This window comes from Carassius auratus, chromosome 25 (assembly GCF_003368295.1).
Source record: "Carassius auratus strain Wakin chromosome 25, ASM336829v1, whole genome shotgun sequence".
Lineage (NCBI taxonomy): Eukaryota > Metazoa > Chordata > Actinopteri > Cypriniformes > Cyprinidae > Carassius > Carassius auratus.
Genome location: NC_039267.1, coordinates 14,963,804 through 14,991,123, shown reverse-complemented (window position 1 = coordinate 14,991,123; position 27,320 = coordinate 14,963,804). Strand labels below are relative to the sequence as shown.

The 27,320-nt window shown below is 36.8% G+C and overlaps 4 protein-coding genes across 5 annotated transcripts in view; all 4 read left to right on the top strand.

Annotated features, from left to right (window-relative positions):
• The first annotated feature begins 801 nt into the window (after positions 1-801).
• On the top strand, positions 802-11,142 carry parp6b (poly (ADP-ribose) polymerase family, member 6b). 2 transcript variants are annotated; one of them, XM_026202879.1, is made up of 23 exons: positions 802-1,029; positions 1,534-1,704; positions 1,953-2,030; positions 3,149-3,243; positions 3,423-3,483; positions 3,591-3,681; positions 3,755-3,821; positions 3,915-4,064; positions 4,142-4,280; positions 4,558-4,689; positions 4,893-4,988; positions 5,080-5,172; positions 5,287-5,412; positions 5,514-5,579; positions 7,891-7,958; positions 8,048-8,096; positions 8,184-8,296; positions 8,377-8,449; positions 8,538-8,607; positions 9,576-9,655; positions 9,872-9,935; positions 10,065-10,149; positions 10,251-10,347. In XM_026202879.1, exons 2-23 carry the CDS (start codon positions 1,660-1,662, stop codon positions 10,345-10,347), a joined length of 1,938 nt encoding a protein of 645 aa, XP_026058664.1. In that variant the 5' UTR covers positions 802-1,029; positions 1,534-1,659. The 2 variants fall into 2 exon arrangements, with proteins under 2 accessions (XP_026058664.1, XP_026058663.1); XM_026202878.1 differs by having other exon boundaries at positions 807-1,170; positions 10,251-11,142.
• Positions 11,143-13,834: 2,692 nt separating this feature from the next.
• On the top strand, positions 13,835-17,008 carry LOC113043888 (ribonuclease P protein subunit p25-like protein). Its single transcript, XM_026203467.1, has 2 exons — positions 13,835-15,038; positions 15,743-17,008. The coding sequence occupies exon 2, from the start codon at positions 16,098-16,100 to the stop codon at positions 16,818-16,820; it is 723 nt and encodes a 240-aa protein (XP_026059252.1). The 5' UTR covers positions 13,835-15,038; positions 15,743-16,097; the 3' UTR covers positions 16,821-17,008.
• A 1,163-nt stretch (positions 17,009-18,171) lies between these two features.
• On the top strand, positions 18,172-20,880 carry cox5aa (cytochrome c oxidase subunit 5Aa). The gene is made up of 5 exons (XM_026202877.1): positions 18,172-18,355; positions 19,414-19,530; positions 20,203-20,324; positions 20,477-20,605; positions 20,731-20,880. The coding sequence occupies exons 1-4, from the start codon at positions 18,283-18,285 to the stop codon at positions 20,588-20,590; spliced, it is 426 nt and encodes a 141-aa protein (XP_026058662.1). The 5' UTR covers positions 18,172-18,282; the 3' UTR covers positions 20,591-20,605; positions 20,731-20,880.
• Positions 20,881-21,782: 902 nt separating this feature from the next.
• Positions 21,783-27,320, top strand: part of arid3b (AT-rich interactive domain 3B) — a 28,835-nt gene continuing 23,297 nt past the window's right edge. Inside the window, exons 1-2 of the mRNA XM_026202876.1 lie at positions 21,783-22,074; positions 23,544-24,218. Coding sequence (XP_026058661.1) covers positions 22,039-22,074; positions 23,544-24,218 — 711 coding nt within the window. The 5' untranslated portion in view covers positions 21,783-22,038. The remainder of the gene's footprint in view (positions 22,075-23,543; positions 24,219-27,320) is intronic.

Sequence of the window (27,320 nt, the reverse complement as noted above, 5' to 3'; positions counted from 1 at the left end):
AGTAGAACTTAACATCAAACAGAAAAAAAACAAAATATATCACATAATGAAATTCAACTCACCACAATAGAGTAAAATAGAATATAACAGTACAGAACACAGCATAAAATAACAGAACAAAACATGACATAGAAAATACTGCAAAAATAAATAGAATGCATGTGTAGTGAATTTAATGCATGAAAATATAACTCAACACAACTGGCTAGAACACAACAGAATAAAACTTAACACGCCATAAAAGAACAGAAATTTAACAGTAGATTCGAACTCAACATGAAACAGTAAAACAAAATAGATTAAAAAAACATAATAGAGTTCATCTCACCGCAATAGAATAGAGCAGAACAGAACAGCATAAAATGACTGAATAAATTAAACAAATAGAAAAAAACACTGCAAAATAAATAAAATTAATTAGAGCAGAATATAGAATAGAACACAACAGAATGGAACTTTACACACTATAAAAGAACGCATTTAAATAAAAGATAGAACAGAGCTCAACATAAATAAAAAAACAAAACACTAAATGGAATTCAACACAACACAACACAACAGAATAGAATAGAACACAACATACAATAACTTAATTGAAAAAAATATTATAAAACAGAACACAGCACTACACAGACAAATAGAGCAAATTCAAATAGAATATAGAATAGAAAGCATGACTCAACACAATCTAAAAAAGATTCACCCTTTATTAAAATGACTGACATACAGAGTCAGGTGGTGTATAACACAGCATGCATTAAGAGATGAAAATATCAGGTCATGGACACGCAGGGGGTTGCGTTTGATCTTCTGTTCCATGATCTACCAGGCATGTCTTTCTGCTCACCCCTCCTCCCTCATGCTACTAGCACACTGGCTGTCAGCTGCCGGTCTCATGACCCGAGCGGCACGCACTGAGCATGCCCGAGCTGTCGTGTGTTGTCAGGGAGAAAGCAGACAGCGGAGACAGCGAGAAAAGCAACCCATGAGAGGAGCCAGACGACAAACAGGGACGGCTAGACAATAGGGGTACACATTTCTAATGAAGATTCTTTGTGTCAGCTGACTCACTTTACATATACACGCTTCCTGGTGTGGGGCGTTTTGGGATGTTTTGTTAAGGTTATGACAAACAGACCTGATTCAAAGCATCTGCCTTGTTTTCAAGAGGTAAGACTGGAATTTACTAGGGCAGATCCAATGCAGTTTAGCTAGTTTAATATTTTATGGATTCTTGTGGTCATATTATGTTTTATTTATTCATATTTTTGTTTACTAATTGTTTAGAGACATTATCAAAGCATCCAACAGGTTTATTAAAGGACAAATGACGTCGGTCAACATATAAATATAAGAATACATATTAATAAATTGCTTTACTTAAAATCAAATTTAAGTCACCACATGCAGTACTTTAAAGTGCATTATAAGAGTTTTGTAATGTACGCCACATGCAGAGTCAATATGTGGTGACACAAATGAACTCTAAATGGACGTTTCATGATTTGCTTTTCTTGCATTGTGTTGTCGCAGGTTGCCATGAAGATGACTTTGCTAATGGACTCCAGAAAATGAGCGTAGCCTTTCCGTCGGCTGTGTTCAACCTGTGTTGATGTCCCAAATCAACCTAGCCTAACCAGACTTAGCTGGAATGGATGAATGTGGCAGAGGAAACTCACTAGAGCAGCATCTATGAACAGCATGGTATGACAATCACACATGCTAACCATTATCTAATGCACTTAAACCAAATAAGGTGCCTTGATGGACAATATAGCCAGTCCAAGCTGATGATCTAAGATGTAGGCTGCCCTACTGACACAGTCACCCCGTTTAGTGGATTACAGACTGACTTATAAAGGCTACTCGGTGTCTAATAAATGGGGGATGGGTAATAAATTAGCGCATCACAGGGAAAATTAGCTGGGATTGACCTGTGATTACTCTTTCAGAGCATCGGTGAGCAATTCTGGAGCGATGAGGACTCGGATGGCAACAGCGATGGTGAGGATTTCTTCTATGGAGCCCAGGTTAGCATATTACCAAACAATCTGCTTGAAATACATGCTTAACCTCAAGCTAATTTGCTAAATTAGCAAACTAAGCTAATTTTGTTCATTCATTCTTGTATTTTATCTATCTGTTTAGGTGTGTTTTATCTATTATGTGTTTGTTTTGTCTATCTATATACTACAGTGGCTGATTGTAGAATAAATTGGGGTTACCAAAGTGCATTGTGGGGTTTTCAGGGGATTAGTGTAGCTTTATTGGCGGCTCTCTCGTGTGAGGAGCAGCAGATGGCTCCAGATTTTCAGATTACCTGAACTTGCTTCAGATTTCTTTGCAAAATGAAGAGTATCTGTGTCTGTCCCCTGTTAAAAAATAGCAAATCAACAAAAAAATTCGGGACATTATTTTTGTTTGGTTAAGCCCATGGAGTGGTGCTTTGATGGTCAGTTAATATACCCTTTGTCAACAGGTTATTGTAAATTAAATTTTGAGAGAGAAACAAATTACAGAGCACTTGCAATAGGGTTCAAAATGTCCACCTCAGAGATTTTTCATTTGGTAATGAGTTATTATCATTAACTAATGCTTAAAAATAAGTCAGTAATGTCATTACTTGAAATTAAATAAAAATGAATTGAAATAAATATAGAGTTAATAGTTGTGAAGGTGGATGTAATACTAAAATGACTAAAACTAAATCTAAAAATCTAAAACAAACAAAAAAAAAGAACAAAAAAATAATTGTTTGATAATTTTTTGTAAAATTTTAAATACATTTTGTATAATATATTAATGATAATAAAATGACTCTGGTTCAGTAACATTTGACAGTGTTTGATGACATGATAATATATATTGCAAATAATTACATTTAAATGCAGTCTAAAACATTTACAGAAGTAGTAACTTAGAAATACATTTAAAATAGATCAGTTTTACTCAAGGAAAAAAAACTGGGACAGCAACACAATTTCAAGCAAACTGAAACAAGGGATGCACAAAAAATTGTATAAGATTATAATATGCTTTCACTAAGTGAATTAAAAAAGTGTTGGAAAAAGTGTAATTATCATCAATGGACATGAAATGTACCCTGAATTGACTCCTCATTATGACGGCAAAGCCTGTTTGTTTGCAGGGTCATTATGTCACTGACCTGAGTCGACATCCACAGCTGGACATTGATGTTGGTGCAGTGAGGGACATCTATTCTGAAAGTGCTGTTTCTGTCAGGTACATTAAGAGCCACAAAGCTTCTACAAACCCTGTGAAATGCTAACACACTGTGTGAATAAAAGGAAATCAATTGAGCTTGCATATAAGGGTTACATCATTTGTTAATGTAATTTTGATTATTGTCCCAAAAAGCTTCTCTGACTTCTCAAACTTTGTGTCTACTGTCTATATTTCAGGGAGTATGAGACCATTGATGATGTCGATATTGAACTACACATTAATGTCAGCTTCCTGGATGTAAGCGACCCACAGATACTGTAATATATTTAGCTACCGGCCACTGAAAATACATAAGCTGATATGCATATTTACATAAAGTTCACATGCCCTTCATATGTTTGCAGGAGGAGGTGGCGTCAGCATGGAAGGTGACGAGGACAGAGCCAATCATTCTACGCCTTCGCTTCTCACTGTCCCAGTATCTAGATGGACCAGGTGAGTAATAAATGACTATCTCAGTTACAAAAGACAGGAAGTGACTCAACTGACGCGTCTCAACCTCTTCCAGAACCCACTGTGGAGGTGTTCCAGCCAACTTGTAAAGATTGTTTCTGCCTCGGGGTTCAGCTCAAAAGGTAAATAGTCTTTCTATTGTGTTTTGTACAGCGTGACATACTGCATATGCCTCGGTAATGATAACGCCAACAAATATTGATGTCTTCTCCTAGAATTCTCAGCACGTTTATATCTAATCAGTGGAAACAGCTAAGCAATGAGTTCCTGAATGCACAACAGAGGAAGCGACACAGCTGGTTTAAGGCTGGAGGAACCATCAAGAAGTTCAGAGCTGGACTTAGCATCTTCTCACCGATAACCAAGTAAGATTCGAAACACTCCAGAGAGTAATTGTACCACATATATATTAAAATTAGATGTAATTTCTTTTGTTCCTCAGGTGCTCCAGTGTTCCTCTGATTCAGGGCCCTGGGGTGAAGACAAGGCCAGCAGGACAGGAGTTAAGAGTGACCCGCCTGATGAGCCGCTCCATGTCCTGCACCAAAGGAGATCTGCACACCTCCAGTCCAATTGGACAAGTGTGTTTGAACATGCCTATATATTATAATGATGTGTACATGTATCGTTTAGACTTTGGGGTCGGTAACACTTTTTAATGTTGCTAAAATAAGTCATTCTGCGTATTAAGGCTGCATTTATTAAGTTTTATTAAGTTTCGATTTGAGTATATTTTAAAATGTAATTCCTGTGATGTCAAAGCTGAATTTTCAGAATCATTACTCAAGTCTTCAGTGTCACTTGATCCTTCAGAAATCCTTCTGGTATGCTGATTTAGTTTGATTGCTGTTTCAATAGACTGTGGCCGTCCCGAGCTCGAGATCCACCGTGCACATCACCACCAGGCAGCTCATTCAGCTCTTCTTCTCCTCACAAGCTCTCATTCACTGCAAGAGCATCCCAACCCTGGAGTACGGCTTCCTCGTACAGGTAAACCTCAAGAGAGTTCAAATGTAAAACTCTTCGAATATTTGCATAATGAATTGCAATTAGTAGTCTTCTTTCTTGCATTTATTTGCATACTTGATTGTGCTTCAATCTTGTTTCTGTCGACGTACATCTCATTAGCTTTCATATAATTATAAATCCTTTTAATGATATTACAACCTATTTATCCACCTTTCGTCCTCTAGGTTATGAAGTACTCAGAGCAGAGGATCCCCACTCTGAACGATTATTGTGTTGTCTGTGATGAACAGCATGTCTTTCAGAATGGATCTATGCTCAAGGTACAACAGATTCTTAGAAACTCCATAAAAAAACACAAGTAAATCCATAAAACTATCATCTCAGTTTCTTTTGTGTATGTGTATTGTTCAGCCTGCTGTTTGTACGAGAGAACTGTGCGTGTTCTCCTTCAATACTCTGGGTGTCATGTCAGGAGCTGCAGAAGACGTAGCTACAGGAGCTGAGGTATCATACACACAATTATATTGTTAAATGAAAAAATACCAGAGACCTCTATTGTTTGTATATGATCTTTATATAAGATTGGTATTTTATATAATATTTCATGTGTTTGTACAGGTAGTGGACCTGCTGGTAGCAATGTGTCGTGCTGCACTTGAATCTGCCCGTAAAAGCATCATCTTTGACCCTTACCCCTCTGTTGTTGACCCTCATGACCCCAAGTCTCTGGCCTTCAATCCTAAGGTAGATACTGTATCAGATCAAATTAATAAACATCCATTTTAGAATTTTCAAATTTCATCTTTACAACTCTGCATCCTTCTTCATTAATTTTTCACTTATAGAAAAGAAGTTACGAGCGGCTACAGAGAGCGTTAGACAGCATTACATCAATCCGAGAAATAACACAAGTGAGTAATTCAAATAACGACAACAGAATTCTGAGATGTAAACTAAGAAGTATGAATTGCGAGATGTAAACTTGCAACTGTGAGTTAATAATTTGCATTTCTCATTGAAAAGGTCCATATTGTGAAATATAAAATCAGAATTCTAAGGAAACTGTCAGAATTGTGAGATGTAAACTCGCAGTGTCCAGTTAATAACTTGAAATTCTGAGGGAAAAGTCAAAATTGTGAGATGTAAACTATGAATTCTAAGGAAAAGTTTCAATTGGAAGATGTAAACTTGCAATAGCGAGTTAGTTACTAACAATTCTGAGGAAAAAAAATGCAAGATGTAAATTCACAGTTGCCAGTTAATAATTTGCATTTCTCAGGGAAAAAGTCCTTATTGCAAGATATTAATTCAGAACAGAAAACAGGAGGAGCTGGGGAAGGTTTCTGGAGCACCCTGCAACTGCTACAGCAAGCACTAGTCATACATTTAAATGTTGAGCAGTGAGCTCATTGGCTACCTATACAGGAGAGAACCAATCAGCTGTGCCATATGATAAAGATATTATTAGGTCAGATTGAGTTAGACCTATCGGACTGTGCCATCTTTTTTTCATATAGAGTTTCAAAAGTTGTTTGCTGGAGAAAACTGTTGTGCACTTAAATGAGAAAAAGGTTACTAAGCTGTCTGATGCTACTGTTAATACAGAATAATTTGTGCTAATTTGCTAAAGTTTTTCCTTCTGTGCGGCAGAGTAGAAACCAATCCCCTGCTGGGGATACTGTTTCTGATTCGTTTCGCGCAGGTCGTCAAAAATCAGAGAGTTCCGACAAGCATGATTCAAAACGTACAGGTGACAACCACGTATGTTTTTATTGCCTTGACCCAGGTCATTTGATTTCTGATGAAAATTTGTCCATGAAAGCTAAAAGTGTAGTTTTTATCAACCCTTTTCAGGTTAGTGATAGCATGAGTCCTGCTTCTGTGTACCAGCCTTTTCTCATGTCTTGTTTTGTGTCTTTGCCTGCTGATTCTGCGTTAAGACCAATTACAATTCTCAGGGACACCGGTGCTGCCCAGTCTATTATATTGGAGAGTGTATTGCCGTTTTCTGCTGCCATTTTCTAGTTCGTGGCATTGAACTGGGTAGTGTTAGGTTACCACTGCACACCGTTTGTCTAACCTCTGATCTTGTTTAGGAGTTGTTGAGCTGGGAGTGCGTTCAGAGCTGCCTGTGGAGGGAGTTGGTCTTGTGCTTGGTAATGATTTTTCTAGCCCAGTGGTTATCGTGATGCTAGTTTGTTCCCCTCAGTTTTTCCTGCTTGTGTAGTGACTCGTGCACAGAGCTGGAAGTTTGAAGATGTTATTGACTTGTCTAAATCATTTATGAATTCCCCTCCAGAACTTGAGGAATACAAGTTATTCGTTACTCCGAGTTATTCAATTCCAGAGTTTGATTAATTAAATCAAACCAGTGAACTGGGTCCTCTAAGAGTTGGAAGGGAACAGTCAGCAGCTGCCTAAAAATCTGATCGGAATTTGAGGAACTGTGTTGATGAAGCAGTTGATCTAGCTGAAAAGCCTTAAGCTAGGGGTTTTTTTGGGGGGGGGGAGACAATGGTATTTTGATGTGTGTGTGGAAGTCTAGTATCTCCAATATTGAGGCTAGCAGGAATACATTATTTCAATAGTTTTACCCTCTGGTTATCGAAACCAGGTTTTAAAATTGGCTCACGAGAATGTGCTCGCAGGTCAACTGGGTATTAATAAAACTTTAAAGAGGGTTTCGATGTATTTTTTCTGGTCGAGTATGAAATCCAGCGTTTCAGAACTTCGTCAGTCTTGTCATGTATGCCAGTTGGCAGAGAAGTCTAAAACAATGATTCCCCTAGCACCATTACAACCAATTCTAGTGATGGGAGAAGCGTATGAGAGATTGATTCTCGATTGTGTCGGCCCGTTGCCGAGGGCTAAATCGAGCCATCTGTATATTTTGACGATGATGGGTGCGACAACACGGTTCCCTGAAGCGATTCCCCTGAGATTGCTTAAAGCCAACATTGCCGCCAGTGAGTTAGTGAGATTCTTCTCTGTCATCGGTTTGCCAAGAATCATACAGATGGATCTAGGGGCTAATTTGACCTCCAAATTGTTTAAAGGCCTATTGACTTTCAAAAAAAGTCTGAATTGTATGATATTTGAAACATATAATTGTGAGAAAAAAATAGCGATGTATTGTGAGCTGCGACTCACTATAGCTACGTCATTGTTACACACATAGTCCTAGTCCAGGGTATGCGTGACACCTAAACTCATATTTTACAGGGCCCTTATGTTGAGATAAAGAAACAGATGGACAAGATGGACCCGCTTGCACATCCTTTGCTGCAGTGGTGAGGGAACTCTTTCCTTTAATAGTATTCTCAGGTTTTCATTATGTTCTTGTTATCATAATGACCCTTAATCTGCTTTTTCTTCTCAGGATTATATCCAGCAACAGGTCTCACATTGTCAAGCTCCCCTCCAGCAGGGTAAGGGCGTTTGATCACATTATCTCTCAAATAACAGCGTGACTAAACCTTTATTTACAGTATCACTCCTCTGTTTTTTGCTAACAGCAGCTGAAGTTCATGCACACCTCCCATCAGTTCCTGCTCCTCAGCAGTCCTCCTGCTAAAGAGGCCCGCTTTCGCACCGCTAGAAAACTCCACGGCAGCACGTTCGCTTTTCAGTGGGTTTCAGTTTACTATGAGATCCTTTCATAATCGCTGTTTTATGATCACTGACTAATCACTGGTTCTCTGTCTTCAGTGGTTCTCATATTGAAAACTGGCACTCTATTCTACGAAATGGACTTGTAAACGCCTCCTACACGAAACTGCAGGTACCACAGTTAGTCTAATTGTGGAGAATGAAGAACTGTAGTGTGTTTTGTCTTGGCCAATCTGGCTTCTTGTTCTCTTTGACACAAGCTGCATGGGGCGGCCTATGGGAAGGGCATCTACCTCAGCCCCATCTCCAGCATCTCATTTGGATACTCAGGTAAGTTTTTGGGCTCATCTATAGGATGTGACGTTTAAAAAAACATGCATGGCTTAGACGTTTTGAAAGACAAAGACAATTTGGACAGAATCCATGGTTGTATAACAGTAATACCATTGGGGTCCAGTCCATGTAAAATATGAAAGAGAAAGAAAAAAAAAGAAACATATTTTTAGAGTTGTCAAAATTAGTATGTTAACTAAGATATTAATTAAATGTTTGATGCGATAATTCAGCCCGTTATTTTCAACATGAATTTGATATTATCACTGTTTTATTCCTCATATTTATCTAAAAACTGTTCAGATATTATTGGATTAATTACAATAAATATCAATTATTAAAGTTTTTACAAATACTAATACTTGTCTGAGATTCTGAGAATAATCACAATAAATATAAATAATAGTATTTATTTTTTCACTAAAAACTGGTAATAAAAGTTGTTAATAATATTTTTTTTTAAAAACTGGTCTAAGAATAAGATTAATCACTTAATATACGTTTTTTTGTAACTTTTTTTAGAATTAAAGAAAAAATTAATTCTTTAATTAATCATAAAAAATAATAATTATTATTATTATCACTTTTCCGGTTAGATTGAGAAAATCTAATATACATACTATATATAATCTATATTTATTGTTATTTAAGGTCATTTACCGTACACAACATGTTGTCTTACAGTATCACACAATATAAATGTATTTTTATCTATTAAAATAAATATATTTTAAAAAGGAAGTCCCTTATATATATATATATATATATATATATATATATATATATATATATATATATATATATATATATATTCAAGTTTCATCAATACTGCCAGGTTACTTTTATAAGGAAATTTGAGCATTTGATTGTGCAACTTTTGAAATCATTTGTTTTACTGCAGTGTTCATTTCTATCCATATAGCACTGTTATATTAGTTTTCACCGTAGACTGTATTTGTGTGCAGGAATGGGAAAGGGACAGCACCACATGCCTACTAAAGAGGAATTAGTACAGCACTACAACCGGGTCAACACTGTTTTACAGGTATTAACTCCATCTGTAGAGACTGGACTGATATGGATGTATTACCGGTGCAATGTGTAGTTAATCAGACTAGATGAGACATCCTGATTGGAAACAATACAAGCAGAGCTATATGAAGCTTACGCTGTGCTGTGCTCATTTCACTAATGTGTAAAAGAAGCCATACTGTCTTTTATTGTATGTATCATTGCTAAATGTGTTATTTCCCATTTGCAGTGTCGACCCACACAATCAAGGTTTCTTCAGAGTCGAAATCTAAACTGTGTTGCTCTGTGTGAGGGTAAGGGGTTATTCAATTATAACATTCAAACCTGAAATGAGCTATTTCATCATTCACTAAAAATGGATGTTGTCATTATGTTACGCACTGTTACTTTAAAGTCAACACATTTTATATTCCTCTCAACAGTAATAACTTCCAAAGACCTACAGAAACATGGAAACATTTGGGTTTGCCCGATTTCTGATCACGTCTGCACACGCTTCTTTTTTGTGTGAGTATTTTCACACTTTATTAAATTGTCTTGTTACAAATTCTGTCTCTTTTGGCTCACAATGTGTCCCATAATTGTCCGTTTTGTCTGTCTTTCCTCAGGTACGAGGACGGCCAGGTAGGGGATGCTAACATTAACACACAGGACGTCCGGATACAGAAAGAGATATTGCGGGTGACTGGGGGTCAACCGGCCTGACTTTTACCCGTTTCACCACTGTGACTGCTTTGAGACATTTTCCAAGGGAACGTATGAACTGAATATGGGAAAGATTTACCTCAAACTAACGTTAGGTGTTTTTGAAGACGCTAGCCTCCAGTCAAGTTTGTCTTTACGTGGAAAGAAGGGAAACTCGTTTTGTAACTTTTTAATAAACATTCTAATAATTTATTTCTCATTTAGTCTCTACATCATGGTCGCTGCTTTACGTTTTTTTCCACGTCATGAGAAGTGCAGTTAATTAGCGTTGAATTTACAGCGGTTGAAAAAACGTGTAATTTTAATTTTGCCCACTAGGGGTCTCTATTGTCTAAGAGAATAAAAATAGAATAAAATAACTGGGGAATGAAATATAAGAGGCTTATAATTATATAAACCTGCCATTTTAAAGTGTTTACATCCACCGGACAACTCCGCATTATTAAGTGCTGTTTGATGTATGTATACTAGTGTAATGCAGCCTATCCATCCGTTCATTCAGTTTAAAGAGAGTGTTGTGACGCCGGTAACTTGTTATGGATCTTAAACCTCTGAACATGAAATGTTAATAAGTTTGGTGCTGTGCACTAGAAGGCATCGTGTTCTCATTTACTTTTCAGAGAGCTTCAAGCTTGGAGAAGACTGCCAATAAATGACACGTAACGACACATAACAGATGAGAAATGTATGATTTTGTCAATCTGAAGATGTAAAACGAAGCTGAAGGAGGGTAATGGTTTCATAAGGCCTATATTTGTATGTCAGGCAGTTTTTCAATAAATTTAGAGCATGTTACTAATGAGTTCCTTTGTTAATGATGACAGAAGATGGATGAAATGTGACATTATGCTCCCACAATGACTGTAAAACTAAAATGACCTGTGCTTCATAACGGCCCTAACAATGGAAACCTCTTGTGTAGGGACCGAATAGTGTCTTAATCAAAATCTAAACTTTCTCTAAACAGCTGGTGCATATCTTAGAAATATAATTTACTTTATATAAACAATATATGTCATATATTCCCATAATGATGTAAAAATGCACACATACAGGCCTGTTGTCATACTGTTATCTGTCACGACCCCTAAAAAAAAAAAGAATCGTGTGTTGCATGGCACCGAAGTCCCAGAGGACATTTTGACTTCTTGTTCTCCTCTGAAGCAGAAACACATAATAATTCATAACAGTGCGCTACCTCCACATGAGGCCCGCATCTGCTCCAAGACCCCGGCCCTTACCCTCCTCTTTACTTACTTACTTTATTTGTTGGCAATTATGGAAATATATCTAGTGTGTAGGCTATATATATATATATATATATATATATATATATATATATATATATATAGCTATAGCCTACACACTAGATATATTTCCATAATTCTCCCCATAAATGTATTTATATTTCCATAATTGCCAATAAATAAAGTACGTAAGTAAGAGGAGAGTATGTAGGCTTATATATATATATATATGTGTGTGTGTGTGTGTGTATATATATATATATATATATATATATATATATATATATATATATATATATATATATATATATATATATATATTGCATGTATTATTAAGGAATATTTAAGTATATAATACAATAAATACAATTATATTAATAAAAATATTGATGCGACACAGATTTCAAAGATCAGGACTAAATCTAATCCTTATTTTATTTTAAAAAAATCTATTTATTTGTCACAAAAACATATACTTGTTCATTGTTCTTGTTTAAGAATAACAAAAGTATACATATTTTGTTATGTATATTTATTTATAATATTAATAATTATATGTGATGTTTTGTTTTTGTCACCTGCTTTAATATGTCGATCATCCACTTGAACTAAATGGCCTCCTAGGTTAAATGTTGTTTTGACTTCCGAAAGCAGTTTTGTGTGATAGGTGCGTGTGATTTTTCCTCATCATTTACTCTAAAGTGCACCAGTTTTCTTCTAGTCGACGGGAAATGTGCAAATTGGATTTATGCTCAGCACATCTTTCATTAATCTAGACATAAATGATCCACTTTCTCCTCCCTTTTCCTTGACTCTCTCTCCCCTTGGCTGAGTGCGCTTATTATCTTTCTCTGCAAACGTCTGAATGCTTTGACCCTCACAAATGTTTCACAAGTGCAGATCACGGCTGAGCACACCTCAGTCTGGCCCGGCTCGAGTCGTTTCTGACAGCCTCAGCAGAAAGTGTTCAAAGAGCAGTCGGACCGAGCCGTGAGGGAGAACCGCTCCACGATGCAAGTGAGGCATGAAGGAGCCCTTTTCCAATTTTTCATCAGCGAGAAAATTACCCGGGCAGTTTTCAAGCTTGCATATTTCTCACTGCAGAGGAACTTGCTGTTACAGTTTGTTTTTGAAACTGTCTCGACTGCTGCCCAATTTATCCTTCCACAGCGGCGGACGTGAAGCAAAAAGCAAAGCCTCTCATCCCTTTGTGAGCGAGATTGCCTTCTCAACCAAAGTTCTCAGTGAAGTCCTCCTCACACCATTAAACAAACTTCATTCTGCCTTCATTTTCCTGTGGGTGTTGTAATCTGCAGAGCTCCTCTTTGAGACCTAATTTCCCTTTAATTAAATTAGTAAGACTTCCAAAGAAATGCGCTCGAGAGGCCCTGCGGCTGGGTTTCTGTTGTCGGGCAGATAACGGCTGTGAGAGTGTGTCGTCTATGGAGATTGATAAAGTAATTGAAACAGTAATTGGCAACATCTTGGCTTTTATCTGTTCTGGGAGCTTGCTAAAATAAGAGCGTCTGGTTTGAAAGTGCACTTGAAAGGCCCAGTCTTACCAGCAGATCTGAAAGCATCCCTAACATGACAGAAATGTGTCCACTCTTCAGATAAACACACTTAAGATCATGTGCACACTGTAAAACAATGTAGACAATGCTACAGGAAAAATCTAAAATCCATAAAAATATTGTAAACTTTATATTATTATTATTATTATTATATTTAATCTATATTTATATTACTTCTTTTTTATATTTCCACTATTAATTATAAATTAGCATTTAGGATTAATAATAATATCATACATCAAATTTCTACAAGTAAATTGTGCTTGTAAAAAGCAAATGTAAAAGGCATATCTTTTATTTTATTAATGTACTTCAATGTAGCATATTAACAATATTTTAATTATTTCATATATATTAAATTATTACTAATAAAGGTTTGCAGTAATTTATACTTTGTAGTATTTAGATTTTTTATTTTAATATTGTTAAAGTTGATCAAATAGTTTCTTACAAGTAAACATAAAATATTTTATAGGAATATAAACATACTTTTACAGTAAAACAATTTTGGAATTATGAATCACCTTGTAATTATTTGTATATATATATATATATATATATATATATATATATATATATATATATATATATATATATATATATATATGTGTGTGTGTGTGTGTGTGTGTGTGTGTGTGTGTGTGTGATTCCTGTGTAGTTCCTGTAATGGCGAAACTGAGTTTTCAGCTTCAGATTGCATCTACATTGCATCAGTTTACAGCAATGCCTCCCTGTGATTGTGTGTTATGAATTAGGGCTGTCTAAATTGCTGAAAAACTAAATCCGAATTTTGCACTTCAATATTATCAATATCTGAATTTAAAAAGCATAATTTCAGTTAAAAAAAACTTAAAGCCACAAGAGGGATAATCAAGCAAAATGTGGTTTAGTAAAGAAAATATGGCTTTGTCTATATGTTCATACTGACCATGGTTGCAGGAAAAGCAACTTATGATGAACTTTAAAGCATCCCATGGCCCTCCGTTATTCCAACTGCACATAAAAGGCATATCACAGTACATTTTTACAGACAATAATTGTGCTCTTCGTCTCATTGAACAAAAGCTTGCCTTGCCTTCTGTCACCCCAGTCTCTAGAATGTTGGATGCTCCCCTTCAGGATACAGACTGTGTATTTTGTCAAGCAGAACCGCATGGCCTTCTTCTCTGATTGAAATCACAGCCTCGGGGCTCTAACACTTCAAGAGCGCTCGGCAGCCACAGTGGGAGAAGATGCAGAAATAGACCTGACGAAACAGCCACCTTCGGACAACAATGAATTCCTGCTCTGTAAATGACAGTTTCTTGACCTACATTTATGTGTGCAGTATCAATTCAGCATGCAAGTTTTATATGCAAACACAATTTCATAATTTAATAAGTTGGCCCAAAGCCATTTAAAAGCAGATGCCTGGCATAAGTCAACTGTGCTATATGAGATAATTGTTTACTGGCTGCATTGTGCCTTCATGCATGGGATGATGTGTTTTTAAACTCTCAGCTTTAATCAGTCACGCATGGTAATCAGCCACAGACACGCGCTGATTGACAGCACTTCATTAACACTGAGAATTTTAAAGGGGGGATTCAGGAAAGCATTCGCCAGGATGAAATTTCGATGAAATCCTATACAGAGCATTTGCAAGACACAGCGACTGTTCCTTTAAGAGATGCTTAGGCTCTCGGCCCCTCCCTCTCTGTGTCCCTCACAAGCCTCAGATTGGGTCTTCAGTGCATTCTGGAGACTGGCAAGCACCACTTAAGAGTAAATATGCGAAAGGTCTCAGATTATGGCCAGACATCAAGGTTACGATGCAGCGCAGAACTTCACCTTACGGCGGAACTCTACGAGAATTCTTAAGAGCAAAAGGGTAAATGCAACATTTTTCTAAAACTGTTTGCCATTCATTTGTGCAGGTTCCATAAAGTTGTCTTGCATTTTATTTTATTTATCTATTTAATATGTAATAGTGTATTTAATACATTATGCATTCATTATATTTATTTTATTGGTGTGTAATTAAATATGTGTTGTGTGTGTGTACTGTTTTATTTTATTTTGATTGGATTTGTAAACACATTGGGCTTTTTATTATTTAATATTTTATTCTTTGCATTTTATTTGTGGGCATATTTAAATACACTTGGGTTTTATTATTATTATTATTATTATTATTATATTATTTTTTTTATTTCAATGTGTATATAATGTTTTAATGTTCGTTTATTTTTTGTGTGTAATATACATTTACATATTATTTATAACTTACTTTATATATATATTTAAAAAAATATTTTATTTTTATTCAAAATATATTTTAGTATTATTATTATTATTATTATTATTATTATTATTATTATTATTATTATTATTATTAAATAGATTGGTATTTTAATTTAATTTAATTTAATTTGAATACGTTTGGCTGCCCTACACTTGGTTGCATCCATAAACTAAATGCTGACTTGAGTTAAAAGTTCAAATAATGTTTCATTTTGACCAAACCAAGCTTGTTGGCTTTAAAGCACGGTTCTGTCTCTGAACTCATCGTCTTTTTGCCTTGTTTGGTTACAGCTCCCTTCTCACGAAGATGGAAATATGCTTCAAAGGTAGTGACTGAGAAATTGCTGATTCTCAGCACTTTCAGCTTTGATGAATTTGCTCGATTTACAGAACAGACTTTTTTTCTTTCCTTCATGTCAACGGCCAGAGAGTATAAAGTAAATGACAGCTTGTCATTCAGTTCAGAGCTTTGAGAATCACACAAATTTTTCATTCGGTTTCCCTCACGTCTGTGCAGTTTTTTCATGCTGGAAAGCCACATAATGTATAACAACTTCTTAAGGGTAAAAAGTCCACAGTTCTGGGAAATATAATTAAGTGGTACGAAGTTCTGCAGCCTGAATAACATATAAAACAACCTATAAATATGTTTATGCCGAGCCGAGAGCTTCATGACAGCACACAGTCTAACTACACCACATTTGTCCAACCCTCTCAACTCAGTGCCACAAACCATCCTGGATCTTCTAGCAAACAAAAGCAAGGTGGATTCAGGAAGATCCGTTCCACTGGAGAACCAATCCCATGTCCAATCCCAGGACTGTCATCTGAGGTGCTGGAAATGCGTGTGAAGGAAGGGAGCAAGATCAGGAACCTTTTGGGTTTTGCCATGTCTCGAATTCAAGGTGACAGACACAGGGCTCCAGCATCGCAGGTCGTGTTCAGCGGGACGGGACGGGCCGTGACCAAAACCATCACCTGTGCAGAGATAATGAAACGCAAGGTGCAGGGTTTACACCAGCTGTCAAAGCTCCAGTACAGGACAGTGACTGAGGTGTGGGAGAGCCAGGAGAGCGGCCCGCTTCAGATGACCGTACACAGAACTCTTCCTTCCATCTGTATTCTTCTGTCCAAAGATCCGCTGGACCCACAGGAGCCGGGATACCAGCCTCCAGTCGAAATAAACACTCTCTCAGAGGAAAGCAAATTGCCAGATGGACCAAAGGGGGCTGGAAAGACAGAAAAGAGACCAGCGAGTCCTTGTTCTCATGATCTTCCCAGTCTTAAGAGAGCTGCTCTGGGACAGGGAGAAAGTCCAGCTCTGGAACCAGTGAAAAAACGTTACTATAAAAGGGAGGAATTCATATAAATGTTGTGTGTGTGTATGTGTGTGTGTGTGTGTGTGTGTGTGTGTGTGTGTGTGTGTGTGTATTTATAACTTGCTTAATAAATTAGGCCATATCGGGATGCAACAAATGTGAAAGTATAATCTGAGTAATAAAATGCATGATCAAGTGATTATTTAGTATTACTTCATAGTGTGTAATTAAATGACAATAAAATACAAATCCTAATTATTTATGTTTGGCTATTTCTCCCACTGACAGTCACAATTCTTTATTTAATGTAATTATTATTTTTTATTTTTTTTACCCAATGTTTTTCATATTTTCTGTTATGCTTTTGGTTTTATCCATGTAATTAGGATACTTTCATAGTTTCTATTAATATTTCTATTTTGTCCAATTAATTATTTTTTTTTTAAGAATTTAAATAATAGTTTTTTTCATTTTTATAAGTTTTCAATTTTTTTGTCAATATATATATATAATATTTTATGTATTTTATATTTTATATATATTTTTTTTTATTTTATTTTTTTGTTACTTTAGTACATTAAATTAAATTAGAAATGTTTTCATTGGCAATTAAATGAAATTATGAAATAAAAGCGTTATTTTTTATTTATTTGTTTATTTATTTGTTACTTTAAATTAATGATATAATGTGTGTGTGTGTGTGTGTGTATAACGTTTTTTAAAGATTTTTTGTTTTAGTTTTTGTTAACTATAATAACCCTATTTCCCTTTATGAAATGTAATACTGCTCCCTGCTGGTAAAAGCAACTATTTTGCAAACACTTGCTTGTTACTATTATCTTTAAATGAAATTCACATTTAGGGTTAGAAACTCAAAACTATGGCAGTTTTCTCGTTAACTTTTCAATAAAAGACGAAAGATTTACTTTTTTATCTATATCAAGCACTAATATTTCAGTGTTCATATTTATATGATAATAATGGCACAACATTGTACTAATATTGTCTACTAATAATGCCCTAAATCATGAATGATGACGAACTACATGTGTGTTTCTTGGAATAGATATGGAATAGATTTTTGATGTTTTATTTATAAGTTGTTGTGTAATATATTGTTAAATATCAATTTAAATATATTAATCAATAATTAAATCAAACATTTATTAATGCATAATATACAGAAAGACAGTTAAATATAACTGTGCTCATACTGCATGCCGCTCATAGAGAATACCTGTGTATACATTTTTATACAACACAGAAATATATATTTTGTCCTTCATGCTGTTTTATAATCATCTTTATCAGACGCCCTCGCTACACATCACCACGAGCAGCCAGAGTCCGTCCATACTCAAGTATAGGTCTCTGCAGGAATTGGGCAAGCACCTGCGCATGCGCAGTCACACGCCAGTCGCGTGTTAGCAGGTCGGCTAGTTTAACTAGCGTCGGCAGCACGAGCCCATCGTTCTTCAGTCCGAACTGAGCGTGAGTCCGGTGAACCGCATTATGTTCAGAGCCGCCCTTCGACTCTCAGTCTCCGGTGCTCGGAGTTTAACAAGGTCACGGCCACAATATACAGGTAAATACACAATTTCCCATTAATCAACAAACCGCTGATTGAAAAACTACAATAAGGGATGAATTTAACGGAAGCACCTTGAACTTAACTTAGCTTAGCACACAAGCTAACCAAAGCCGCGCCGGTGCCTTGCAGGAAAGACTATGCCCCTCAAAAAGGATATCACACGCTACGTTATCGTCTGTATAAGAGCATTTCCATATCGCAAATCACGTTTCCCCATTCATTTCTGAAGTCTTGTGCATGTTTTCTCTCGTTGTCCTTGTAGTGACCCGCTAGAGTGAGGCTTGGGCCCAGCGCGAGGAGGAAACGCGCCTCTCAATCTCAACACATCCCAGATTTACACATCTTTCGGTCAGGTTGACGTTTCACTGAAACCGCTAACGCTAATTTCAGTCCAGTAACGTTACATACATATGCGGGTTTTGACAGCTCTTCAATCAGGCTGTGGGGGTTTACACTCTTCTGCAGCAGTTTCATCATAAAGGGCATGACTACGTGCGCCGCTGGGTTGCATCTATGAAGACCGCGCATACATTCATATTGCGTTAATACTATCAGCCAGAATGACTACTACGACCGTGCACTGACCTCTGAGAAAACCCACACCACATATGCAAATGAGGTGTCATCAGTATACACTTCACTTTATGAACACACAAACATCTGGTTTGCATGTTTTTTTGTTATCGGTCTCATTTTTGGAATAGCAGTTGAACTTCTTGTTATCAGATAGTTAAGCGTTATCTTAAATAATACTCCCCCAACTGACCATGTACCAGTCAAACAAGAGCACTGGACCAGGTCCAACTGGAACAAGGCCTGTATGCAAAACTTAACTGCACTATAAAGTGTTTTTGAACAACACTGATACACAGATGAAATTATTAGAGTCTTATAAGGAGATTTATGGCTGTTTTACGCCTACAGTACTTCCCGGAAGTACTTTGGCTGTGATAAAGTCAGAGTGTTTGTCTGGGTGTCATTCTCTAAGGCTGATAGTGAATCATTTTTGCTTATAGTCTCTTCTTATGGTCTCTGGTCTTTCTCTTCCACAGCTTCAGTAGCTGCTCGTTCTTATTCCCATGGCAAACAGGAGACAGATGAAGAGTTCGATGCCCGCTGGGTCACTTACTTCAACAAGCCAGACATCGATGCTTGGGAGCTGAGGAAAGGTGGGTGACGGCGGCGCTTTGACCTTGTTATTGAATCAGCAGCTGTGCATTTGACTGCTGAGCTTCTGAAGTAAGAATTTATCCTCATAAATTTATTTTAGTGGCAATACGTTTTTATTAAAATCCTCTTGAATCTGAACAGTACATTTAGTCCTGTAGTAATTTATATTTCCTGAAATGTTTTGTTTGTTGTTTGGTCCCCTTTTTTTCTGAAAATGTATATAATAAAAATAATAATATTATTATTATAGAGAATTAAGAATAGAAGGATTATAGAATAGAATAAAGAATATATATATATATATATATATATATATATATATATATATATATATATATATATATATATATATATATTTTCTTTTAACACTCGTACTGTTTTAAATTTAAATGTATTCATATTTATGTCTCTTATGTATTATCTGTAATGCATGAATAGACAGACCGTTTCCATCAGTAACAACAGTGTTTCTGTTTTTTTTTAGTGTTTGCTAACCTGTAAAGCTGGTTTAGTTTGATCCGTTAGTATCACTTCTTCAAAAATGTATGACAGTCTGTTTATCATTAATCTATCAAAATCTTTGGAACAAGGAAGTCGGTTTTCATTTGCATCAAGGAAGAAAAGTCAAGCTGACCATGGAGTAAATGCATGTCCCCTTTGTTTCATTTCAGGAATGAACACTTTGATCGGTTATGACTTGGTACCTGAGCCAAAGATCCTGGAGGCAGCTCTGAGAGCGTGTCGCAGGCTAAACGATCTGGCCAGTGCCATCCGCATCCTCGAGGCAGTCAAGGTCCGTAAAACTCTCAGGACTATAGCAGAATATTCCACAGTGACATTATTTAATTTGTGTCTTGAAGCTGCATTAATAAACATGATTTTTGTCCTGGAAAAAAATAATTTAGAAATTAAATTATACTCTATTTATTATATTAATTTACACAGGACAAATCTGGCCCACACAAAGAAATCTACCCCTACGTTCTTCAAGAGCTGTCGCCTGCCCTCAGTGAGCTTGGCATCCCTACACCTGAGGAGCTTGGCATCGACAAAGCATAGACATCTGAGATTGTGGTGAGGATCAGCATGCATTTATTTATTTTTTTATAAAAAAGAACCAAATTCAACCTGTTAGCAAGTCCAAGATGTATGTTTCCTTACCTAATTTAACGTCCATTGCATCTTTTCTGTTCTTCCAGGAGACTGCTGCTCTTCTCTGGACTGAGTAGACCACTGTACTTGAAGTCTTTGCCTCGTGTCGTGGTGTTTGTGTTATATTTAACTGCCCTTTATTATGTTCTTTTGCTTGTAAAATATTGATGGGCCTAATAAAGGGAGATTTATCTTTACTCAGTCTTGTGTTTAATCTGATGCCTCAGACTTTGCTTCAAACTTGTATTCATTTTTTTTTTTAAATCAATCTTAACAGTGAAAAATCTATCCTACTAATCTTTCCAAATGGAAAACTATTTCTGTTACATGTACCGAATTGTTTTATTCGGAATTCAATAAAAAAGCGAACTATTTTACCTGTGAATTTGCGAGACTTCTGTTCGATTAACAGCTATAGGTAAGTAGAATTATAAAAGTCAAGTAAATGGTGCAACCATTTACCCTACAAACCAGTATGTTTCTGATTTGGACTAAAATAATAAATTAACATCATGAAATGAAGCAAAATAACGGACTGTTTTTGCACAGCTAAAATATCTGGAAAGCGGCCAACACCGGAAGTCTCGCACATTCAATGTAAAAATGGCTGCACCTGCTGTTAAATTAAAAATAATGTTGACAGCAAACCGTTTTTGTTTTTCTGCTTGACACCAGCTATAATTATAAAGTAAACGCTACAACACTTTTGAACCAGTGGAGGGCGCAGCAGGAATGCGTTCAACTTAGATCATATGGAAAAGTCAAATCACAATCAAAACATGTAAACTCGTTGCGCGTGCCTAGTGAATAAAAACAAAAAAACTTTGGATTAAAACGTGTTTTCCTCATCGTACGATTAATAATTGTTAATTTCCGCTTCTTTTATAAACATGACATGTGGCTAAGTTGGGGTCAGAATTTCCAGACTAAAATAAAAAATGCCAGTCTAATATTAGTTCCATGAACCAGCCACGTAAGTGTATGTTAACTCCTATCGGCTTTTGTGCTATAAATATTTTACTTAGTTGCTTGCAAAGGGGAAACTTAAGAACGTAGTAACTTGTTGCACGAGCCAGTGGGGCGGGATTTAAATGTGCGTTAATGTGCGGGGGGTTTGGCTCCGGCTGGAGGAGGAAAAGTCGAGGGGACTGTGGGAGTCCCTCAGCGCGCAGTTCGGGAGGTGAGGTCAGGCGCTTCCCCGTTTGGCTGGCCCCAGTGTCGAGTGGTTTTTCCTCTGCAAACACCGAGAGGTTTATTACCGTTCTATCGGAGGGGATATTACACGTTCTTGTGGATGCACACGGACTCGGTGCGCTCAGTAAAACACGCACGGTGGTTTATCTAGGAAAAGAGTGATGGTGGACAATTCCAGTAGCAGCAAAGCGCAAGTGGTGAGTTCCGTCCTGCTGGCACAGAGCCCTGTTGAATATATTGATAAGCTACTGTAATATTTAATCCGCAGACCTCGAGTGTATAAAATATTCCGTATACATTTACGAACATTTGATCGAAACTCAATTGAGTCAGTCTTTTTTCTAATTACCTTCGTGTGAACGATCAAGCTAGCCTATTATATGTAGCAAAAATCCACATTGTACACGTCATGATTCTAAGATTATTTTTCGATGATACAACTCACGCTTTTTTATTTGTTGTTAAAGTTCCAATTCGCGTGCCGCCGGATTCGAAAAGTGTTTCCGTCAGAACGCGATACTTTGTTGCGTCGTGCGTTCGTTCTCTCTTTTAATAGCTTAATTGTTTTTTGGAAGAGCGCCATACTTTTGGGCAGCCATGATTTGACTGAGAACTGAACGTCTTCTGTTATTGCGCACACTTATCAAAATGGGATTTGTCTAGTTATAAAGTTACGGCATAAATAGACTGGATTTGGCTAAATATTAATTATTTAACTAAATGAAAAGCGACACGCCGTTTTGACCGGACATCCGGTCGGTCTCCTAGCCAGACTGTTGTGGGGGGGTCCAAGGTAGGTTGGCCTACCCGGCTATTAGCGAGCTGCGGAATGCGACGTTAATCTTTTGGCACATAAATACTGTTAATGCGAATTAAAATTCTTTGTGACATTAATTTGAAATCCAATCGGCCGTGTCCGTTGTGATGATTTGCTTACACGTATTTGTTTTTCATTTAAATTAAACAAATTTGCATTCTTACGCCATGTCGTTGTGCTTATTTGTTTACGCGTATTTGTGTTCTATTTGTATCTGATTCGAATTAAGTTCATTTTAATTCCTCAGCCACGTCGTTTAATTTTAAATGCCTGTTAGTTCAAATAAAAATAATTCACCCCAAAAAAAAAAAAACCGGTGAGATTGTTTTGTTTACACTTTAGTTGTGTTGCGTCAGCGGTTAAAAGGGTTACATTTGGTTATTAAAAAAATAATTGTTTATTTATTAAAATGTATGTTTTTACCACTTAATGAAAATTCTGTCATAATATCCCCACCCTGAAATTGTTCCAAACCTGTATGATTTTATTTCTTCTGCTAAATGTCTATACAAATCAGGAAGTTCTGAATAATGTGAGTAAACAGTTGCTGGTCCCCATTGACTATTGTAGTGTGAGGAAAACAGTTTGGTTACCCACATTCTGTAAAATATCTTTTATGTTCAGCTGAAGAAATTAATTCAGGTTTGGAACAACTTTGAGGGTGAGTAAATGATGGCAAACTAGCCCTTTGAATGTTAATTATAAATTATATTACACACCTGTCTTGCTTGAGTGTGCTGTACTTTCTTCATCTTAAATTAAATAATTATTATAAGTGGAAAAAATGCAGTTAGCTTTTTATAAAATGTGTTTACAGAATTATTTTACTTGTTTTCCATCACAATCCAGCCCAGCTTGTCTCAGGACAGCAGTTTGGCTGGTGCCTTTTCCCAGGCAGCTTTCGGAGGTGCAGCTGGAGTCAAACTGGAGGCGGTTATGGAGCAGCTCCAGAGACAACAACAAGCTAAACTGGAGATGGAGCGCAAGGAGAGACACTTCAGGGAAGCCCATATTCTGTATGCCCAGCAGCTGGCTGCACAGCAAGCCATCATGGCCTCCAGAGCTCAGGGTGCCCAATTAACCCCTGATTTCTACAGCAAAAACTCCAGAGACAGAGCATTGAAAGGCGGCCAAGGGCCTCAAGCTGCCAGGGGACCCATGAAAACCAGCCCTGACCAAGTACATGAGGAAGATGCCGCTGATGAGATGGACAGAGGAAGAGGGTCTGAGGGGGACGAAGACGACGATGATGAAATGATGGATGGAGAAGACGGTAGCGAAGAAGAGGAAAGTGAAGGCTTGGAGTTCCTCCGAAAGCAAAGCCTTGCGCTTCAGCAAGCATCTGTCGGAGTTCCTCCGTATGCGTTCCCCGTCTACGCCGCATCGTCATCTGCTGCTAAAAAACATCCCGTGTCTCCGACCACTAAGGTGAAAGACGAGCCTGACGACTCTCCTACCGACCAACAATCCTTCAACACACCAAACGGACTGAATGATTGGAGTCTGGATGACTCACTCAAACAGGTTTGTGTCTATATTTCTATGACATGTCATTAATCTCAAGGGGTTTCAGTATGACAGGCATTCGCAGGCATTGTGTTTACTCTCACTTTATCACTAATGACCTACAAAAGTGGCTGTGCAGCATATTTTCATTAATCTCTGCCTGATTCGAGGAGTGCCACATCATGCAATGGATTGTAAAGAGTCTTTTTCATAAAATGTGAAAACAGACTCATCCTGGCTTACTGAAACGCAATCGACTCTGGATAGGACATGTAATCCAGTTTTCTGGAATATGTGTTCTCCCAAAAGTGTACAAAATAATTGGGTTGGACTTCTAGCTCTTTAATAAGTGGGAAGGGTTTAGTGAATAAGCTTTCTAGAGTCACTAGAGATTTTCACAAAAATACATCAAGAAAATGTCCTGATCACTCGGAAATCAAAAGAGCAATTTTTATTTATTTTTTTTTTTTTGGACTTTGCTTTAATGAAAAGAAACCAATTTTTGCAACCATTGAAGTTTTCTGTTTTGACATTTTACTTAAAATTAAGCAGAGCTTTAGTTAAGCAATTTACTTAAATTAAGCAGAGTTCCCCATTAATTCTCATCCCTAAAATGCAAAAATAATTCTTAATTTGCTATTATTATTATTAAATTAAAATGTAAATTAATGATGGTAGCTTTTGCTATACTACCAATAATTATAATGATAATCCCAATTTAAAGAAATACAAGTCAAATTCCTTATTGGGTGTAAAATGTTTAATTTTATTACCGTAATGTAAAAAACTAAATATTGCATATTTATAATGGTAGTATGTTATACTTACTTTAAATTTAGCTTTTTTTAAGAAACATTTTGCATCCAGTTTCTTTGTGCATGAGAACTCCACATTCCTCCTAAAGTTCACAAAAGACACCGGGCCTCTGATTTTTCACTTCTCGTTGTGTTCTGCTTCTTTCTAAAGCTATTGTCCTCCTCTTCCCTTATGGTCAATACTCTCCTGCTGTGAGCCAAGCTGTACCCTCAGACACGTTCTTACGACTCTGTCAGTTCATTTCTCCATTTGTTCATCCCGAGTCTTTAGGGAATTTTGTCCTGACATAAGGCTTTTGTCCCTGGCTATCCCTGAAGTGTGGCGTTCTGGCAGGCGGCCCAACAGGAGTGCGCTTTCATTCTCTCTTTCTTCCTGCCGTCTCACTTTCCTCTCGTTCCCACTACCGCTGGGTGCTTCTTGAGAGCGAGCTCTTGGCAGTGTGCTGTAATTCTGTCTTGGCCTGTGACCAGAGAGGCACGCTGTCAACTTGCAATACAAGAGGCAGAATGTTACCGCCACGTGCTGTTGGAGAGCCGCCCTGACAGTTCACACGTGGAGATTTCCCACAATTTAGGTAGTCAAAACTGGTCAACTGCGCATGGGACTCTTAAATAAGCTTGTTTAAAGGGATTGTTAATCTAAAAATGAAACTTCTGCCATCATTTACTCACCCTCATGTTGTTCCAAACCTGTATGAACACAGAAGACGACATTTCTTGAAATGACTTCAACATTTTGTCTCCATATAATGGAAGTCAATGGTGTCCAAAGTTGGACATGGGACATTTGTCAAAATATAATTTAGTGTTTGACAGAAAATGGTAATTCGTACAGATTTGGCACTATATGAGACGACTTATAAATTCTCATGTTTGGGTGATTGTAATTTCCGTAAACGCATATTCGTAATCACGTTAGGATGAAGCCGTCTTTCAGAAGACCGTCTCTGTGGGTTTAATATGGAGAGAGACATTTCCCTGTAGTGCTGTCATCCATTTTAGTTGCCTCAGGTTTGAGCTCTTTGTTTTCTCAGCTGCGCTTGAGTGATCGATCAATCAGGGCAAAATGGATTGCTCTAATTTCATACGCTCACTCTTATGGCTTCCTTTAGTGCTTTATTTTGCATGCTTTCAATCAAAGCCCATTTACCATACATGTGTTGAATAATACAACACGCATGCATGCATGCATGCATATATATATATATATATATATCTCAAAACCCCCAAAGCGCCGTTTAGCAGTGCATCCATTTTATTCCGTAAGTGTTGCTGTCTTCGATGTTGTGACCGTGTGTTTTTACGCAAAACATCTAACATGGTTTTATCAACTGTTACTGACATCAAACATGTTCAGAGCTGTTTTATGTGCAGTAGATCAGAAACTACAAGCAACAGTCTGTAAACCTATGGTGATGTTTGGGAAGGTTGTGTGTTGACAGGCAGGTGTGTGATGTTGTCATCACACACATGTCATTATATGTGTATTTATAGAGGGTGATGGTCTGAGGACTTGTATACTGCTTTTCAAATATAGGCTTGTCCAAGTGTATTGAAGACAATGGGAGATTCAGTGCTCTGAAAAGGCTGACGGTTGGACTTATACCTCATTACTAAGAGGAAATGGTTTAGTGAATGAGCTTTATTGAGTCACTTCATGGTGAGTGTATTTTAGAGGGTGATTTTCACAAAAATTGGTCAAGAAAATATCCAGGTTGCTCCAAAATCAAAAGGAAAAATATAACGTTGCATACGTGGACCGCGAAACCAGGCATAAGGGTCCTGTTTTTTTTTATTGAGATTTATACATCATCTGGCAGTTGAATAAATAAGCTTTCCATTGATGTATTGTTTGTTAGGATCAGCCATTATTTGGTCAGGATACATCTATTTGAAAATCTGGAATCTGAGGGTGCAAAAAAATCATGAATAATGAAAGAATAAGTTATTGAGAAAATTGCATTTAATTTGGTCCAAATTAAGTTCTTAGCAATGCAAAATTAAGGTTTGATTTATTTATGGTAGGAAATGTACAAAATATCTTCATGGAACATGATCTTTACTTAATATCGTAATGATTTTTGGCATAAAAGAAAAAACTATAATTTTGCCCCATACAATGTATTATTAGCTATTGCTACGAATACATCTGTGCTACTCATGACTATTTTTGTGCTCCAGGGTCACATATTACTTTAATAAAATAAATCATGTGTTAACAAGTATTTTTATATCTTTTTTTTTTTTTTGCATTATTTCAAAATTTTCACATGATTTCTATGAAAATTAAGCACAATTCTCTCTT

Excerpts from the sequence above, each read along its gene's own strand:
- parp6b (XM_026202878.1), top strand. The coding sequence starts at position 1,660 with ATGTGGCAGAGGAAACTCACTAGAGCAGCATCTATGAACAGCATG. Across the intron at positions 8,097-8,183 it reads TCAAGCTCCCCTCCAGCAGG|CAGCTGAAGTTCATGCACAC; the intron begins GTAAGGGCGTTT and ends TTTTGCTAACAG. Across the intron at positions 9,936-10,064 it reads CTGTGTTGCTCTGTGTGAGG|TAATAACTTCCAAAGACCTA; the intron begins GTAAGGGGTTAT and ends TCCTCTCAACAG.
- LOC113043888 (XM_026203467.1), top strand. The coding sequence starts at position 16,098 with ATGTTTATGCCGAGCCGAGAGCTTCATGACAGCACACAGTCTAACTAC.
- cox5aa (XM_026202877.1), top strand. The coding sequence starts at position 18,283 with ATGTTCAGAGCCGCCCTTCGACTCTCAGTCTCCGGTGCTCGGAGTTTA. Across the intron at positions 19,531-20,202 it reads TGCTTGGGAGCTGAGGAAAG|GAATGAACACTTTGATCGGT; the intron begins GTGGGTGACGGC and ends GTTTCATTTCAG. Across the intron at positions 20,325-20,476 it reads GCATCCTCGAGGCAGTCAAG|GACAAATCTGGCCCACACAA; the intron begins GTCCGTAAAACT and ends TAATTTACACAG.